General features: G+C 45.7%; 1 protein-coding gene across 7 annotated transcripts in view; it reads right to left on the bottom strand.

Moving 5' to 3' along the window:
* Positions 1-6,235: 6,235 nt before the first annotated feature.
* amd1 (adenosylmethionine decarboxylase 1) overlaps positions 6,236-19,267 on the bottom strand; it is a 63,630-nt gene continuing 50,598 nt past the window's right edge. For 3 of the 7 annotated variants that reach the window (XM_033021992.1, XM_033021990.1, XM_033021995.1), the window contains 6 exons: positions 16,982-17,071; positions 15,746-15,788; positions 12,922-13,066; positions 12,738-12,830; positions 10,316-10,471; positions 6,236-7,976 (listed from right to left, as the gene is read on the bottom strand). In XM_033021992.1, the coding sequence (XP_032877883.1) occupies positions 7,839-7,976; positions 10,316-10,471; positions 12,738-12,830; positions 12,922-13,066; positions 15,746-15,788; positions 16,982-17,071 (665 nt within the window). In that variant the 3' untranslated portion in view covers positions 6,236-7,838. The remainder of the gene's footprint in view (positions 7,977-10,315; positions 10,472-12,737; positions 12,831-12,921; positions 13,067-15,745; positions 15,789-16,981; positions 17,072-19,267) is intronic. The other 4 variants (XM_033021991.1, XM_033021996.1, XM_033021993.1 and 1 more) reach the window with 2 other exon arrangements.

Consider the following 19,267-nt stretch of genomic DNA (forward strand, 5'->3'; position numbering starts at 1 on the left):
TTTTTTACCCTCTCCCACCACCGGGGGACACTCTCTTTCACCCACACCCACACACACTACCGCCACACTAACACACCTACGCACACGCACACACACATTCTCTCACACACACACACACCTACACACTACCGCCACACTAACACACCTACATGCACACACACACACGCGCACACACACACACGTGATGCATGCATGTGTAGAAGGGTCCCGAGCCGAAAGATTATTAAGGGTTTGGACACGCTGGAGGTAGGAAACATGTTCCAGATGTTGGGGGAGTCCATAACCAGGGGCCACAGATTAAGAATAAGGGGTAAGCCATTTAGAACGGAGACGAGGAAACACTTTTTCACACTGAGAGTTGGGAGTGTGTGGAATTCTCTGGGGATGATCAGCCATGATCACATTGAATGGCGGTGCAGGATCGAAGGGCTGAATGGCCTACTCCTGCACCTATTGTCTATTGTCACCTATCCATGTTCTCTAGTGTGTGTAGCCTGACCTGACCTGCTGAGTTACTCCGACACGCTGTGTTATGCCGATGATGGCAGCATCTGTTATTCTGTAGCGGTACCAAATGTGCTGAACGAATAGTTGCTTTATTCAGACATTACATGGTTGGTGTACATGCAAGTTTGGACCTCTAACATACTGTCATTGCTGCTGCTGCTGTTGCTGAGCAAGGGTGTTGTCTCAAGCTCAGCTACCTGTTGACTCCTGATCTCAAGGTGAGATCTGCTTATGTAGCAGGACATTTTCCTTAACCCATGACGTCACTTGACAGCCCTCTTAACCACTGACGAGGGTTCGACCGTACGTGGTCTGACCATCAGCTGACACCACAGGACGACCCCCCCTCCCTCCAAGAAGGAAAAGGAGCAGGCCAATGAAACGCGGCAACCAAAACTCATAAATGCGCAGGCGAAAAGGATAGAACATGCTCTCACTAACGTGCTCCCCCTTCCATTGATACGATGCGTTTGCATTTTTCAGCTTGAAATTGTGCAATATGGTGCATACTGTAGCGAGTCTTTTAACTTACACTTGAATGCAATATATATGCTTTAAATTGGAATGGAGCGTTTTTGAAAGGGGGCAGGCTGTGCGATCACTGATCACTGGCCTTGGGGGTACCCGGTGAGGGAGTGGCGCTACCGAGTGGGGAGAGGGTGTGGAAGAAGGGTGTCCCCCCTCCCAGGGTAGGAACCTTTTGAAATTTGATGTATTAAAATCATGTTATAGTGCACTGTAGAAGTATGATTTCAATGTTTTTTGTATGAAGTATTTTTAAGAGGTAACTTTTTAAGGGGTATCTTTATCCACACAAAGGGTGATGGGTGTATGGAACAAGCTGCCAGAGGAGGTAGTTGAGGCAGGGACCGTCCCAACATTTAAGAAAAAGTTAGACTGATACATGGATAGGACAGGTTTGCAGGTATGGACCAAAAGCAGGTGGCGTAGCTGGGACATGTTGGCGGGTGTGGGCAAGTTGCACCGAAGGGCCTGTTTTCACACTGTATCACTCTATGACTACATTATACCTCCACCATGCATGAATGCTTCAAAATCAAGTGATCGAGTTTTAATTGCCATATACTCAAGCATAGAAACATAGAAAATAGGTGCAGGAATAGGCCATCAGCCCTTCGAGCCAGCACTGCCATTCAATATGATCATGGCTATTCATCTAAAATCAGTACCTCTTTCCTGTTTTTTCCCCATATCCCTTGATGTCGTTAGCCCCAAGAACTAAATCTAACTCTCTCTTGAAAACATCCAGTGAATTGGCCTGCACTGCATTCTGTGGCAGAGAATTCCACAGATTCACAACTCTCTGCGTGAAGAAAGTTTGTCCTCCATCTCAGTCCTAACTGGCCCCCCTTTATTCTTAAACTGTGACCCATGGTTCTGAACGCCCCCAACATCGGGAACATTTTTCCTGCAGTTACAGTAAGTGAAAATCTAGCAGGCAAGCAGGATGCTTTCTCCAACCACCCCCATTTGAAGTCCACTATCTTACACCGTATCAACCCAGTGCTTGGTACTTACTTCCAGCAGCCACTGGTTGTCCTCCAGGATGCACCGAGCCGCAGCCTGATCCATGCCGGTCACCTGGGCGAATTCGGCAGAGACTCTCTCTCTCCCCTCTCTCCTCCCCTCTATCTCTCCCCTCCCCCTCTCTTTCCCCTCTCTATCCTCTCCCGTCTCCCCCTCACTATCTCACCTTCCCTCTCTCTCCCTCCCACCTCACTCTCCCCCCCTCTCTCTCTCTTTCTCCCCCTCTCCACACACTCTCCCCTCTCTGTCTCTCCTCTCTCTCCCACCTCACTCTCCCCCTGGCTTTCTCCCCCCCCCCTCTCTCTATCTCCTCTTTCTCTTTGCCCCCCATCTCTCTCTCTCTTCCCCTTCTCTCTTTTACCACCCCTCTCTCTTCCCCCTCTCCCATTCTCTCCTACCCTCTCCACCCCCTCTCTCTTCCCTTTCTTCCCTCTCCCCCCTCCCTCTCTTTCCCCTCTCCCTCTTCTCAATTTTTCAATTTCAATTTAAAAACTTTATTGGCATGATAAAAAAACATTGTTATATTGCCAAAGTATAAAACATGACATACATGTTTAAAATGCATAAGTATAAATACAAGTATACAGTGCATGGATAGATATGTCCCTGTACATAAACTCGCAATAGGCCTATAGCCCTTTATTGATTGCTACACGTTCTTGCAGCTGTAAGCAGTACAACACAATAGCAAGTTTAGCAATTCAATATTAATTTCTTAGTGTTAATGTCAATTAGTGTGTGCGTACATATGTGCATGTTGGTCATTCACCGTCTCTCAGGTTATGGCATGCTGTTACGTATTGTGCACCAAGATGTGCCGAGGATTATTCTTAGTTTTGATGTATCATCTAGTTCTTTAAAGTCAGGGGTTGCCACACTTCTCTCTGTCCATTCACTCCCCCTCTCTCTCCCCACTGTCTCGCTGTCTCCTTCCCTCTCTCTCTCTCCACCTCCCTTTGAGAGTCTGTCCCTTCGGCAGAGACTCTTGCGGCAGCGGCGCAACGCCTCAGTCGGCCCGGGACTCTTGCACCGCTCCATGGCCGGAGCTGCAGCGAGCGACTCGCCAGCCCCGCAAACACTCGACTGCCAGGCAAACTCGCCAGCCTCGGCTCCCCGCTTCTGGTTCTGCTTCCATCCCTCCCTCAGCCCTGGCTCTCCAACCATGCAGTTTATCCGAGTTTTGAACTTTTCGTTGATCACAGAATTTCTCACCACAGAGCGTGAGAAATTTCTGATCAGCGTGAGGGCGTGAGAGTTTGCTCGAGGGCGTGATTCTCACGCTCAAAGCGTGAGAGTTGGCAGCCCTGATTTTGGCAGTCAACTGCGGCGGCCATTTTGGCTGCCGACCGAGGCGACCTTTACTGGCGACCAACCAAGATGATTCCCAGATGCGTGCTGGGCGGACGTCATCGGTGGGCCTCGCCTCACCGCTGCCGGTAGGATCACACCCACCGTCGCCGGTGTCTTCGGAGAACGCTTCAATCAATCAACCTTTATTGTTATCTTGCAAGCAACAGTTGTACAGTGCAAAATGAAAAGACGTTTCCCAGGGAAAACCGGAGCATCGCACATGAAATTTAAAACATTTCACACATAATAACACTAAAAACAATCCAGTCCCTGATGGAACAGTATAAATAGTTAAAAGCAGGTAAAACAACGACATTAAAATACAGTAAAACCAATCATAAAAATGTCCGGGGCAGCTGATTTGAGTGGCCAGTGCCAGAGTTATTAAAGTGGCCACTGCCAGTTATTAAAGTGTCCGTGCCAAGCCACAGAATCAGGTGACTGTGAGTACAGAGTGACTGTTTAGCAGCCTCACAGCCTGTGGCAGGAAGCTGTTTAGCAGTCTTGTAGTCCGGGCTTTGATGCTGCGATATCTCTTGCCTGATGGCAGATCAGGTGTATGTGGAGGGGGTGCAGTTTGTCCTTAGCAATTCTCTGAGCTTTTTTCAGACAGCGGCTCTGGAACAGTTCTTGTACTGAGGGTAGGGAGACGCCAATGATCCTCTCTGCTCCCCTCACTACCCTCTGCAGAGCCTTCCTGTCCGAGCAGTTGCAGTTGGAGTACCACGTATTTATGCAGTACGTGAGTACAGACTCCACCGTACCCATGTAGAAAGTCCTGAGGATGTTGGTGGGGAGTGAGGCCTGTTTTAGTTTCCTCAGGAAGTGCAGTCGCCGATGGGCCCGTTTGACCTCGGCAAAGACTGGAAGCTGCTGGGGAATCGGTCGTGGGACGGCCGACTCACAACCGGCCGAAGCTCCACCCCGCTGCTGGGCCGATCACAGCCCGACCAGACGGGCAGCCAGCAGTCGGGGATCTTCGGAAACAGCGAGGAGCAGAAGGACGTTTTTGGGCAGCCGCCCCAGGTAGGCCCGCTCGATCGGGAGGCTAGGCCTTGAGCAGTGGCCGGCGGGGTGATGGGCGGGTCCGCTCTCTCCCCGCTCCCGGGGCGGGTGTGCGGTGATGCTGGGAACAGGGTGCTGATATACTCGCCCCTGCAGCAGTTGGTGAGGGAGCGGCAGCAGCCAGCCGCAGCCTCTCAGCCTCGGTCGTCTGCTCCGGGCGGGTCATGAGGGAGATTGGCGGCCGTCAAACAAGGCCCAGACCGTGCCTAATGACCCAGGCGGCCTGCGGCTGCTGAGACCAGTCACATTCAGACATTACATGGTTGGTGTACATGCAAGTTTGGTCCTCTAACATACTGTCATTGCTGCTGCTGCTGCTGCTGCTGAGCGAGGATGTTGTCTCGAGCTCAGCTACTGTCGACTCCTGATCTCAAGGTGAGATAAACAACAGGTGCAGGAGTGGGCCATTCGGCCCTTCGAGCCAGCACCGCCATTCAATGTGATCATAGCTGATCACCACAATCAGTACCCCGTTCCTGCCTTCTCCCCATATCCCCTGACTCCGCTATTTTTAAGAGCCCTATCTAGCTCTCTCTTGAAAGCATCCAGAGAACCTGAGGCAGAGAATTCCAGACCGAGGCGGCCTTTACTGGCGACCAACTGAGGCGATTCCCAGATCTGCTTATGTAGCAGGACATTCCCCTTAACCCATGATGTCACGTGACTGCCCTCGTAACCACTTATGTGGGTTTGACCGGAAGTGGGCTGACCATCAGCTGACGCCACACCCTCATGATTTTATACACCTCTAAGACTTCTAACATTCCCACTTTTATTTCACAACTAGACTAAGTGGGACCAGTTGGGTCCCATTCTCACGGGAGGTCTGGTCCCCCAACGCAATATTCCACCACTGATGCATAGCCCCCAACTGCGCAGGCGCGGCTGACGGGTTCCGGTTGTGACGCACATGATCCCCCCCTCCCCCACACTCACTCCATTCCCCCCCCTCCATCCACTCTTAGCGGCTCTGGCGGCGCAGCCATTCCCTCCCATTGGGTTCCCATTGTGACGTAGAACACGCAGGTATTACTGCGCAGTTGGAAAAGGGATTTATTAAAGCTTTAAATGTGAATGACTCTTAAAATATAACAACAATTTAAACGTTAAAGAGGAAATTTAGTCAGTCCATTCTTTCCTGTTGCGTTCTGCAGCCAGGGGAGGGGGTCGGCTTCAGGCGGGGGCTGGTGGGACCGTTCTGTAGCCGGGGAGGGGGACGGCTTCAGGCAGGGGCCAGTGGGGTGGGGGGGAGGGAGCACTGCTGTGGCCTGCCGCGGGGGAGTGGGTGGCGGTGTGCGAGGGGAGGGGGATGTGGATGGGGGTGGACACACAGTTCACTCAGTCACGGCTTGTGGACTTACAGTTCTGGACTCAACTCTCACTCACGGCTTCCGGGTCCGGACTGACTGACTCATGCCCGACTTCTGGACTCAAGCCCGGCCTCCTCGCCCCGGTGATTGACAGCGGGTGCCGGAAGGGGTGTTACCTTCATGCAGACTGACAGGCGAGAAGGCCAATCGGGTGATTTTTTAAACCTTCATAACTTTTGTAATATCCCACCGGTCGGAACAAAACGTGGTGTGCTTGGAGCAGAGGAGTAAGGTGGTGGAAAAAATCCTAGCGACATAGGGTACCGTTTTTGCGCAAATTTAAAAACAACGCAAACTGAAAGATGACAAAATGAGAGTTTTTATAGATTTCCACATGTGAATGCGAGAAATAACACACACCGCTCAATGGGCAAAAACTGAAGCAGAATCGGATGAAATGAGCAGATACCATAAATCTTAAAATTTATTGACGCATCTTGTGGTACAGATAAAAGATTTCAGAACTTTAAATATTTAAACAACTTGGCATTAATTATTTTTTTTTAATTGGTGCCAAAATCTCCCCTCAATAGGTACAATTAAAGGTACCAATGAGCAAATATCCTCATCGTTCACAGTGGAGGCTGCCGACTGTTATAAAAATTATATATTTCAACACGAGTGCACCGTTTGGCTAACTCAAGCAACGTAGACAGCAGCTCATAAATGGAATTGAATGGTTTGGTAACTTAAGGCTCGAGGATGTGCTCACAATTGTTAAAGATTGAATAAAGTCTTAATTTAACAAAATAAAGATTGGTCCACCAGCAAGCTCACCCATCCTTTATGGATCGTTTCTCTCAATGCCAAAACAAACCATGGCAGTTTAGCTGTGAAACTGAAACCTCACTCAGTGAAGTGCGTGCAACACAGCACTTAACCAACAACCACATTTTAGAAGATTGAAAAAAAGCGTACCAAGATAAACCAAAGTTACTGTTCAAATATTCAAGAGACAAATGCCACATCGTGTATGCTTAGAGAAGTTCAAAAACAACCTCAAACTACTAGAAGTCAGCCCAAAACAGCAGGAAATCAGTGGCAATTAGCCAAAAACCATCTTTTGATTATAAGCAACTAATATTTCAATTTTATCATACCTCCCTGGGCATCCTTTCTCTACATGTGTCCATACTAACTCATACAATCCTAATGAAGTAAAAAAAAAAAAAATTTTGTATCACCAAGTGATAAAGGAGAGAAAAGACAAAGTGTCCTTGGATTATGTTCCGGATGATCAATTGTCTTTTCTGCTTAATCAAAAATGATTACAAAAATGTGGAATATTACAATTTACACAGTGCCTGTTTAATTAGGGAACCCACAGATCATATTTTGAGGTGATTCCTGGCATGCTTAAGCTAGAAAGCACAACATCTTTTCAGTCACGTTAAATTAAAACTGCGCAGCAAATTTTCATCTTAAATCCAAATAAAAAGATTTAAATCATCCAATCACACATCACAAAAAAAATCTACCACATATAATGAGCCCGATCCGACTCCTGAAGCTATCCCAGTGCTAGGACTGTGCAAGGAAAATTGATCGATAGCTAGAAATTTATTGGAGAAAATAGGAATGAAAGGAAACCAAAACTGCTCAAAGCATGCCAGGGTTCACCTAATGAGGGCGAAAACCTTGTCTGTGGAGGATTTTTGGCGTCACCTGTAGAAAATCTACATACCACACATTTCTAACTTTGCAATTGTTATATAACTGTAAACAATAAGCACGGGACTGTTCTACATGCACTTCAATACCACAGCAAGAATGGCCTAGCATATCTAAACAGAGAAAGGAGCATTCATGCAAGATATCCAACGTTTTGTTACAATAACGCGTACATTTCAAACTTGACACAATTCTAAGATTACATAGAGGGCCTACAAAATGGATACGACAGTGGCAGTGTGAAGTTTGGCCCTTGCTACCCTCAACTAGTGAACTGCCACAAGTTTCTTTGCACATTTTCTTCTCGCGTTTTTTCACTTTTACTATTCAACTCGGCTGTCGACACTTCTTGACGTAACTAGTAAAGACAAAGTTGTAATTATTGAACTGGGCACACTGGCGATCGAGGCGCTTGAATCCTTCAATGTCCTGGGCAGAAGAAAACGAACTACGACATTTGGAGTTCTGCGGAGAAAAGAGAAACCATTAAAGAGAAGGTTTGGCAATTTTATCGTTCACCCACCCAGAACTTTGTGCCATGAAGTGGAGACAAAAGAGCTTGCAGGTTAGTTTAGTTTAGAGATACAGCGCGGAAACAGGCCCTTTGGCCCACTGAGTCTACATACACACTAACACACACAAACGGCAATTTTACTTTTCGATGCCAAGCCAATTAACCTATAAAACATGTACGTCGTTAGAGTGTGGGAGGAAACCGAAGATCTCGGGTTGAACCTGCGCAGGTCCCGGGGAGAGCGTACAAACTCCGTACAGACAGCACCCGTAGTCAGGATCGAACCCAGGCTTCTGGTGCTGGAGGAGGGTTCTGATCTGAATTATCGCCTACCATTCCCTCACCAGATGCTAACTGAACCCAGATTCTCCCAGCACCGTGTTTGGCTCTTGGTTCAATTAAGCATTGAGTAAAAATCTAATCAAAAGGGATTTGTGGATATGGAACAAGCCGCTAGGGAACTGGTACCGTGACAGCATTTAAGAGGAAATAGACACAAAATACTGGAGTAACTCAGTGGGACAGGCAGCATCTCTGGAGAGAAGGAACAGGTAACATTTTGGATTGAGACCCTTCAGCATTTAAGAGACATTTGAGCAGATACAGATAGGAAAAGTGGACAAACGGGACTAGCGGAGACGGGGCATCTTGGTTGGCTTGGACAGATTGAGCCGAAGGGCATGTTTCCATGCTCATAAGGCCATAATGAGAGGAGTAGAATTAGGCTATGTGGCCCATCAAGTCTACTCCATCATTCAATCATGGCTGATCTATCTCTCTCTCTCTCCTAACCCCATTGACTGTATGACTACGATTCCATATATGGAAGTTGCAACTACAGGGAGGACTATTACAAAAATGGACCAACACAAAATAATTAAGGGTTCTTTAATATCAGACCAGAAGAAACACCAGACGTAAGTCATTAGCCTCAGCCAGAGGGAAGTACAGCAGACTTCATGCTGGGGTGGGGGGGTGGTACTTGATTTTATAAAAGGCAATATATACAGGTAACCCTCATTATAACAGACCATGGGGAGGGAGGGGGTGGGGATAAAAAAGGTGTCCGTTATGGCTAATTGTCCACTATAACTGAGTAAGGCATTCCCTTCACTCCGTGAAACAAGTTGTTCTGAAATAGTTATTTTTACTAGCCAAAATGTATTTTTGTTACTGCAAGCCAAAAATACTAAAAGCTGTTTGTGACACTGCTAAACAGAGCATTGTTGCACTTGTGTGTCGACACAAGCCACAGCTTGTCAATGTCAATGTCAATGTCCTTCCACTGTGTACCTATTGTGTTCGTAAAAAGACAGGTGTCCATTATAATCAGAATACGCTCTAGAGAGGTCTTTAATAAGGGCCGACTGTACAATTAATGGCAAGACCCTTAACAACATTGATGTACAGAGGGGTCTTGAGAGTCCAAGCCCACAGCTCCCTGCAAGTGGCAACACAAGTAGAGTGAGTGGTAAAGAAAGCCCATGGCAAGCTTGCCTTCATCAGTTGGGGCATTGAGTAGGAGTCAGGAAGACATGTAGCTTCATAGTACTTTGGTCAGGCCACGTTTGGCGTATTGTGTGCAGTTCTGGTCGCCCAATTACAGGAAGGATGGGGAGACTTTGGAAAGGGTCCAGAGGAACTTGAGTAGAATGCTGCCTGGTGTTCTAGCTACAATTATAGATTGTTTTCTCTGGAAATGCAGAGGTCAAGGGGAGACCTGATAGAAGTATATACAATTATGAGAAGCATAGGTAGAGGAGACACAAGTTGGAAATATCAAATACTATTAGGATAAGAGGGGCAACGTTTAACAGAAGTGTGAGTTGCATTTTTTTTTTACAGAGGATGGTGGGTGCATGGAACATGGTGGTGGTGGAGGAGGAGGCAGACATGAAAGTGGTGTTTAAGAGGCTTTTGGATAGGCATATGAATATGCTTGGAATGGAAAGATATGGATTAACTGCAGGCAGAGACTAGTTTAACTTGGGGTCGCGTTGGACACGGACATTGTAGGCCGCAGGGCCCGTTCCTGTATTGTATGTAAAGCATGTGGATCAGGCTGTCAAGGCCAGCACACGTCATTCTCCAAATAGTAAAGCAGTTTGGTGTTTATTCCAATCTCAGCATTTCCATTCACTTCCACTGATCAACTTTTTGGTTCCAAGATTTAAAACATTAAATTAATTTCAATTTCCAAAATTGGACTGCCAAGATTTCACAACCCCCCCCCCCCCAATCCCAATCTAGGGTGCACAGAAATGGTTTGGATGGAGATCTGGATTCTCACCTGATTAACAAAAAGGGTGGTAACAAATTTCCCTGGCTTAAAAACATCGACAATTGTATTGATCAGATCATCATACGAAGTCTGGGCCAGGTTAGTCTCAAAACTAACGTAGGAAAAGTCTGGCTCTGGGGTAATGTGAATTGTCCAGTAAGTTCCCTAAAACAAAAAGAATAGAATTCAATCACAAGCCGTTTTTAAATCATTATTAGCAGACTTACAAAAAAAAAAACATTCTTCGCTCATCAATATGTTTACACTATAAAATCTGATCTGGTATATATCACTGCTGAAGAAATGAAACAACAGATTTTGTTTGAGACACGAGGAACAAATGATGCTGGTTTACAAAAAAGAAAATGCTGGAGTAACTCAGCGGGTCAGGCAGCATCTGTGGAGAACATGGATAGGTGACGTTTCACAGAGTGCTGGAGTAACTCAGCGGGTCAGGCAGCATCTGTGGAGAACATGGATAGGTGACGTTTCACAGAGTGCTGGAGTAACTCAGCGGGTCAGGCAGCATCTGTGGAGAACATGGATAGGTGACGTTTTGTGTTGGGACCGTTTATGGTTAAAGAGCAGGAATCAAAGAGGGAGCAGTGAGAGGGTCCTGACCCAAAACATTACCGATCCATTCTCTAGGAGATGCTGCCTGACCCGATAAGTTACTCCAACACTGTAGGATTTTTTTTTGGAGGTTTCATTAAGTTGCTTAAATGAAGTATTTAAATATTTTAGTTGTAGATCGCAGATTTAGATCTCTACTGGATCACAATGGTTCAAAATATGCATTCTTGCCATCTGCTAAGGAAAAATAATGTTTTGTGCCCAGGATACTTTTACGTTTAATTAGTATGAGTGTCAGGAATAATGGGGAGAAGGCAGGAGAATGGGGTTGAGAGGGAAAAATAGATCAGCCGTGATTGAATGGCAGAGTAGACTTGATGGGCTAAATGGCCTAATTCTGCTCCTGGATCTCATGAAGTTTGACCACGGGTTATTGAAGTAAGACATGCACTGATTGCATTTGCAAGGAATAGGCGACACAGTTTGTGGAAATGACCGGGGTGTGATGGCCTGAACCGATTCTTCTCGAAGGGGAAGGAAAAGAAAATAAGAGGGAACCACGGAAGGTTATAAGTGATGCAAATATTCGGGAGAAATGGGAAAATTGTTGAAAGCACTCAGCCCCTGCAAGAGAAAAATGCTTTCTTCATCTCTGTAATCCATTCTGATGGGATACACAAAGACAGACATGTCGCTCTTCAAGTCATTTTTACTAGTGTTAAATACGACCTAAACATTGGTAGCTGGCATGTCCTAAACGTCAGCCGAACAAGGTTGAATAGCACTTTCGGAAGAGGCAGATGATATAACAAGATATAAAAGACACTTGGACAGGTAAATGGATTAGAGGTTTGTGTAGCAAGGAACTGAAGATGTGAAGTTTCGGGCCGCCACCGTTCACCACCCAAGAGGTCACCGATTATTTTTCTCCAGAGATGTTGCCTATCCCGCTGAGTTACACCAAAGTTTATGGGCCAAATTCAAGCAGATGGGACTAACTTAGATGGGGCAACTTGGTTGGCATGGATGAGCTGGGCTGCTGTGATTCTATATATAAATCTATGACTCTATGAATAATGTTCTGTAGGCCTGATAGGATTGGCTAACTGATATTTCCTTGTGGAGTATTGGCTTCCAATGCAAGATGTCTTATTCCACCCTGATGATAGCTGGGTGTGGTCTGCCATTTCATTATTTCAGGTACATTTAGCTTATTTTTATTGAAATCTATGCTGGACCCATGTTCCAAAGCTATTAATGCAAAAAAAAATAGGTGCATCTTAGAAGCATTTTGTTCCCTCTCATGGGCTATCTCAATAACAGAACTGATATTCAAATACTTTGCTGAGCGGGAAAGCCCTGCTTCACCAGTTGTGTTCAAAGAAAGACAACACGAGTCCACTAATGTCTTTGTTTAGAGATGTGCCATGAAAACAGGCCCTTCGGCCCACCGAGTCCATGCTACCCATCGATCACCCGTTCACACTATTGCCCCCTCGACATGAGGGGGAATTTACAAAAACCAATTAACCAACAAACCCGCACGTCTTTGGAGTGCGGGAGAAAAATGGAGCACCTGGAAGAAACCAACGTGGTCACAGGGAGAACGTACAAACTTGACACAGACAGAACCCATAGTCAGGGTGGAAGCCGAATCTCTGGCGTCGGCAGGCAGCGACTCTACCGCTGCGCCACTCTGCCAGCCACAGTTGTTGGAGAGATGTGAAAGATTAAATGAAACAAGGGAGAGGGGGAGGAGGAGGGAGAGGGGGGGGGGGGGGGGGGCGAGGGTAGAGGGGTGGAGAGGGGGAGGGGGAGGGGAGAGGCAGACATTTAGTAATACAGGGCACATACTCACATCCACTTTCATTCCATTCATTGAATAGCCACAAGGATCGAACAATGTGGCATCAATCACTGAACCTGGTATCAGGTCACGAATTCCACTCATCTGAAACCAAAAGCCAAAATTGAAGATTTTGTAGGATCTCTTTTTTATAAAAAGCCCGTGTCTTTTTTGAATGTTACAAGTTAATACATACTCGAGTGACTTCATTTACAGTAACACCATCTTTCATGAAGAACTGGTCCATGACAGCTGGATCAAGCTGGCTCATCAGTACCTCGAGTGTCTGATCTGGCTGTTTGATCCCACTATCCTCCGACATATCCAGAGTGTAAAGATACCTGGACCAAACAATGACATTTGTATTAAACCACACCTTTCACAAATGCCAACTAAATACAATACTAAATACAGCGCACAGCATCCAATAATTCAGCGTTTGAATGCAAGAGGAAAAGTACACAGTTAATGGCATAACCTTTAATTACATTGATGTACAGTAGGACCTTGAGGTGCAAGCCCACGGCTCCCTGAAGGTGGTCACGCAGGAAGATAATGCAAGAAGATAAACCTGGCTCGGACAAAACTCTGATTATTAATAACCCATTTTCTGTTATTTGCACTTTATCAGTTTATTTATTCATGTGTGTATATATTTATATTATGGTATATGGACACACTGATCTGTTTTGTAGTAAATGCCTAGTATGTTCTGTGTGCTGAAGCAAAGCAAGAATTTAATTGTCCTATACAGGGACACATGACAATAAACTCACTTGAACTTGAGATAGAAGGCATATACTCTCCAACCATTATAATCATTATTTTACCTTTATACAGTGGAACGGACTGGACGACAAACAAGGACTTAAATTGTTGAAATTCTTTGCAGCCCAGATTCTGTTTTGCTTTTTTTTTTCTAGTTTCGGGGGATTTCGTTTTTTCTGTCTTTTTTCTTTTTATCTTTTTGTTTTTTTTATATATTCAATGTGTATTTTGACACTGAACTCATATATAGGTTATACCTGTTATTAATGTAATCCTGATCCCTATGTATCAATATCATTGTTATGTTTATCATTATTCTTTTTGTTTTGTTTTGGGGGAAAAAACTGTTAAAAAGATTTTAAAAGAAAGAAAGAAGGCATACAGTATGCTTGCCTTCATTGGCCAGGGCATAGAGTATAAGAGACCAAGTCATGACGCAGCTAGAACTATAGGACTTTGGTTAGACGGCATTTGGAATATCGTGTGCAGTTCTGGTTACCCCCATTACAGTAATGTCGAGGCATCGGTGCACAAGAGGTTTACCAGAATGATGCCTGAACCAGGGGGTATTAGCCACAAGAGCTTTACACAGATGGACTGTTTTCTCTGGAACGCCGGAGGTGGATGGGATTCCTGATAGAAGTACATACCACTATGAGGTGTAGATAGGGTAGACAGTCACAACCTTTATCCCAGGGTGGAAAGGTGAAAGACTAGAGGGCACAGCTTTAAGGGGAAAGGGTTAACATATGAAGGAGCTCTGCAGGGTGAGTTATCTTTTTAACACAGAGGGTGATGGATTAGATCAGGGGTTCTCAACCTTTTTCGTCCCGTTTACCCCAGGCAACTTTAATAGCACATGATAACAATGTTCTTTCACTTATTTATGAACAACTAATAATGAACAGATACCAGAACCAAGCAGTCAGTCAATGAGAAAAAATATGTACAAATCCAGAATCAACAAATTTACCCCCTGGGGTAACTAAATTTAGCCCAGGTTGGGAACTCTTAGATTAGATTAATAGAGTCTTACAGTGGAAACAGGCCCTTTGGACCAACTTGCCGATTTACACTAGTCCCACCTGCCTGCATATGGCCCATATCCTTTTAAACCTGTCCTAGACATGGAAGTTGCTGCCAATCATTGTGATGGAGGCAGATACGACAGTGGCATTTAAGAGGCTTTTGGATAGGCACATGGACATCCCAGGGAATGGACATGGATCATGTATGGGCAGATGAGATGAGTTTATCTTGGCTTCATGTGCAGCAGGGACATTGAGGGCCGCAGAGCTGTTCCTGAGCTCCACTGTTCTATGCTCATGTTCTATGTAGTACAGTTGGTGTTCACTCATAACCTAGGTTTGAATCAACTTCAACTAGGAACTAAAAGAGCAATACAAGGTGAAATTAATTACAAGCTTGTCGTTGTGTTGCCTTTCCCATGGTTTGACATGGCCCAAAATATTACATCATTTGAAAACAAATAAGATCAATGGAAAAGTCTAAAGGGCCCTGATCCTAAATGTCACCTATCCATCTTCTCCAAGGATGCTGCCTGGGGTGGGAGATTGCAACCTTCACGTGGTCTGTTTCGACTAATGCAATCAACCCGACGTGCACAAACAGAAGATCAAAGAGAACAAGTTGACCTACAACTTTAGGCTGTGCACTCCATACACGAGAAGGAAGCTGCCTGGCCTGCTGAGTTACTCCAGCAATGTGTGTCATTTCATGGCGAAAGATAATATTCTTAGCATTTAAAAGTTAATTGGATCCTATGCTGAGAGAATGGAGCGGCTGGGCTTGTATACTCTGGAGTTTAGAAGGATGAGAGGGTATCTTATTGAAACATGTAAGATTATTAAGGGTTTGGACACGCTAGAGGCAGGAAACATGTTCCCGATGTTGGGGGAGTCCAGAACCAGGGGCCACAGATTAAGAATAAGGGGTAAGCCATTTAGAACAGAGACGAGGAAACACTTTTTCTCACAGAGAGTTGTGAGTCTGTGGAATTCTCTGCTTCAGAGGCCGGTTCTCTGGATACTTTCAAGAGAGCAGGATGAGGCTCTTAAAGATAGTGGAGTCAGGGGATATGGGGAGAAGGCAGGAACAGGGTACGGATTGGGGATGATCAGTCATGATCACATTGAATGGCGGTGCTGGCTGGAAGGGCCGAATGGCCTCCTCCTGCACCTATTGTCTACACCCATACAAGCAATTAAAAAGAGTATAATAAAGCAACTTACCAGCAATCAGAATTGATACGTCCCATACAATAGGCTGCCCCATCTGGTAAAGAATGAAAACAAAATCACCATTAGGAATGGTTAATTTGTAAAATCTCAAATTTTGGATTTAAAATTTCAAAATGTGCTTCACTGATTCTACCCAGAACTGAAATGCCAAAGAAGATTGATATTTGATTGCGTGTTAGCTTGGTATTCCCATTTGCAGAAGCGGAGCAATGAAGAAACAAGTTATCGTGGTGCTTATGGCAGCTTATGATCATTTTTCTATTTAGTTGCGAGGAAGAACAAAACCACTTTGGGATTGTCCCGAGATCGGGAAGGAAAGCGAGGATCGGAAATATATTGCATGGAATAGTTGCTACTGCAAACGTCATTGATCTGAAAAATTAATCGATTCTCTTTTGCTCTCCCTCGAGTAGCTGCCCAGCCTGCCATCAAAATCAATTAGTTTGTGGCCTCATTTAACCTCATTCGCTGCTCCTGGCGTGGCTTCCTTTACACTGGCGGCGAGACCAAGCGTTGATTCAGCGACCACCGCCAAACACTTGTGCTCGGTCCGCCAAAGCCTATTGGATCTCCCCATCCCATTCCCACACTGATCTTTCTGTCCTGGGCCCTCTACATTACCAGAGTGAGGCCACACGCAAACTGGAGGATCTCATATTCTGCCTGGGCAGCTTACACCCCAACGGTACGAACATTGAATTCTCCAATTTGTCAACTACCCTACATACAACTTTCATTCTCCCCCCCCCCCCCCCCCCTCCCTGTGCCCCAACTCGACCCACACCCATTTCACCCCTTTCCCCTCCGACCTTATTCCTTCCTCTGGCTTCACAACTCTCACCTCTTCATGTTTTCGACCTCCCCATGGTGAGCCTGTCAACTGACCTCAGTCGGGCGCACGACAACAAACAGAGACAGCAGCAGCAGCGCCGCAGCTCGGCGCCAACCCGGAGCATGCGCCCTTTTTAGGGCGGGCACCTACGGATGTCGAGCCGGCTGGCATCACCCTGCTGCGGACTTCTGCTGCCTCAAACTCAAGAAGAAGAACTCTTCTAAGCTTGTCTTACACCTTCTGACATTTCATCTCTGGCCTCATCCAACTATCTGCCTGCCAACAACCCATCTACACCTGTATCAACCTATCAGTCGCCAGGCTTTGTCCTGACCCTCCTCATCTTAGCTTTCTCCCCCTCCCCACCCACAATCAGTCTGAAGAAGGTTCCCGACCCGAAACGTCACCTATCCATGTTCTCCAGAGATGCTGCCTGACCCGCTGAGTTACTCCAGCACTGTGTGTCTTTTTTAGTTCGTGGCTCTCTGAAATATCAAGACAATAGCAGAAATTAAACTCTAACGACAGAGAGCAGGAGTGGAAAAAGAAAGTGAACACAGGTTGGATATTGGTCTCTTCATTTTGATGAAGAGAAACATCTTCTATTCTAGCTAACTGGGCCAAATACAAATTCATTCCCAGTACAAAGAAAAAGCAAAGCTATTCCAACATTCCCCTTTCTTAGCATTCCTTAGAGACGAGATACAGGATTATTTAGGGAAATGGAGACCATCACTCTGGTATGGCTGGGTATATATTACTCTGCTTCTATGAGACACAATTGTGAATTGTTGAAGATGACACCAGATACATAAGATGGAAGAATTACATATCAACATTAAGCATTTCTCTTCCCATACAAATAATGGTGCTACCATTGAGTTGAAGTCCTCATTCATCCCATCTTATCTTTGTGCATGTGCAATTTACAATGACTATTTCACTGAGAAGTCTGATTATTTTCTCATCCAGAATTGAGGTGTAGCTTTAATCATTCGTATCCAGTAGCACTTCAATACTGGGTATAGACACTTCTTTTTTCAAGAACAAAGTATAGCATTCTGGATTAGGAAGCATTAGCTACAAGCAGAGGCTGGTGGAAATTTACGAGTCGTCCTTAAATACAGGAGAGGTGCCGGAAGACTGGAGGGTGGCAAATGTTGTGCCTCTTTTCAAGGGCTGCAGGGAACTATAGGCCGATGAGCTTAACATCTGTTGTTGGAAAGTTACTAGAGAGAATTCTGAGGGATAAGTCATACAGGCATTTGGATGGGCAAAGGCTGATTAGGGACAGTCAGCATGGTTTTGTGCTTGGGAGGCCCTATCTCACAAATCTGATTTAGAGTTTTTTGAAGACGACCAAAAAGGTCGATGAGGGCAGAGCTGTAGATGTTGTAATATGGACTCCAGTAAGGCATTCGACAAGGTTCCGCATGGTAGGCTGCTCTGGAAGGTTAGATTGCATGGGATCAAAGGCGAGATAGCTGAATGGATAGAAAATTGGCTTCATGGAAGGAAGCAGAGGGTGATGGTGGAAGGTTGCTTCTCGGACTGGAGGCCTGTGACTAGTGGTGTGCCTCAGGGTTCGGTGCTGGGCCCGTTACTGTTTGTTATCTACATCAATGATTTGGATGAGAACATACAGGGCAAGATCAGCAAGTTTGCTGATGATACATAAGGTAGTGGTTTTGCAGATAGTGAAGATGGTTGTGAACGATTGCAGCAGGATCTTGATCGATTGGCCAGGTGGGCGGAGGAATGGTAGATGGAATTTAATACAGAGAAGTGTGAGGTGTTGCATTTTGGGATGTCGAACAAGGGCATCGTGTAAATGGTAGGCCTCTGGGTAGTGTTGTAGAGCAGAGGGATCTAGGAGTGCAGGTGCATGGTTCCTTGAAGGTCGAGTCGCAGGTAAATAAGGTGGTCAAAAAGGCTTTTGGCACATTGGCCTTCATCAGTCAGAGTATTGAGTATAGAAGTTGGGAGGTCATGTTGCAGTTGTATAAGACGCTGGTGAGACTGCATTTAGAATATTGTGTTCAGTTCTGGGCACCATGTTATAGGAAAGATATTGTCAAGCTTGAAAGGGTTCAGGGAAGATTTATGAGGATATTGCCAGGACTAGAGGGTCTGAGGTTTTGGGAGAGGTTGAGTAGGCTGGGTCTCTATTCCTTGGAGAGCAGGAGGATGAGGAGTGATCTTATTGAGGGGTATAAAATTATGATAGGAATAGATCGGGTAAATGCACAAAATCTCTTGCCCAGAGTAGGGGAATCGAGGCCCAGAGGACATAGTTTCATGGTGAAAGGAAAAAGATTTAATAGGAATCTGAGGGCTACTTATTTTCACACAAAGGCTGGTGGGTGTATGGAACGAGCTGCTGGAGGTAGTTGAGGCTGGGACTATCCCAACATTTAAGAAACAGTGAGACGGGTACATGGATAGGACAGGTTTGGAGGGATATAGAACAAATGCAGGCAGGTGGGACTAGTGTAGCTGGAACATATTGGCGGCGTGGGCAAGTTGGGCCGAAGGGCCTGCTTCCACACTGTATCATTCTATGAATCCATGCGAGATTGGATCGTTTTCTCTGGAATGCTGGAGGCTGAGGGGAAGCCCGATAGAAGTATATAAAACCATGAGGGGGGCAGATAGTGGAGATAATGGATAATGGGGGGCAG

Source organism: Amblyraja radiata, chromosome 5, assembly GCF_010909765.2.
Source record: "Amblyraja radiata isolate CabotCenter1 chromosome 5, sAmbRad1.1.pri, whole genome shotgun sequence".
NCBI classification, from domain to species: domain Eukaryota; kingdom Metazoa; phylum Chordata; class Chondrichthyes; order Rajiformes; family Rajidae; genus Amblyraja; species Amblyraja radiata.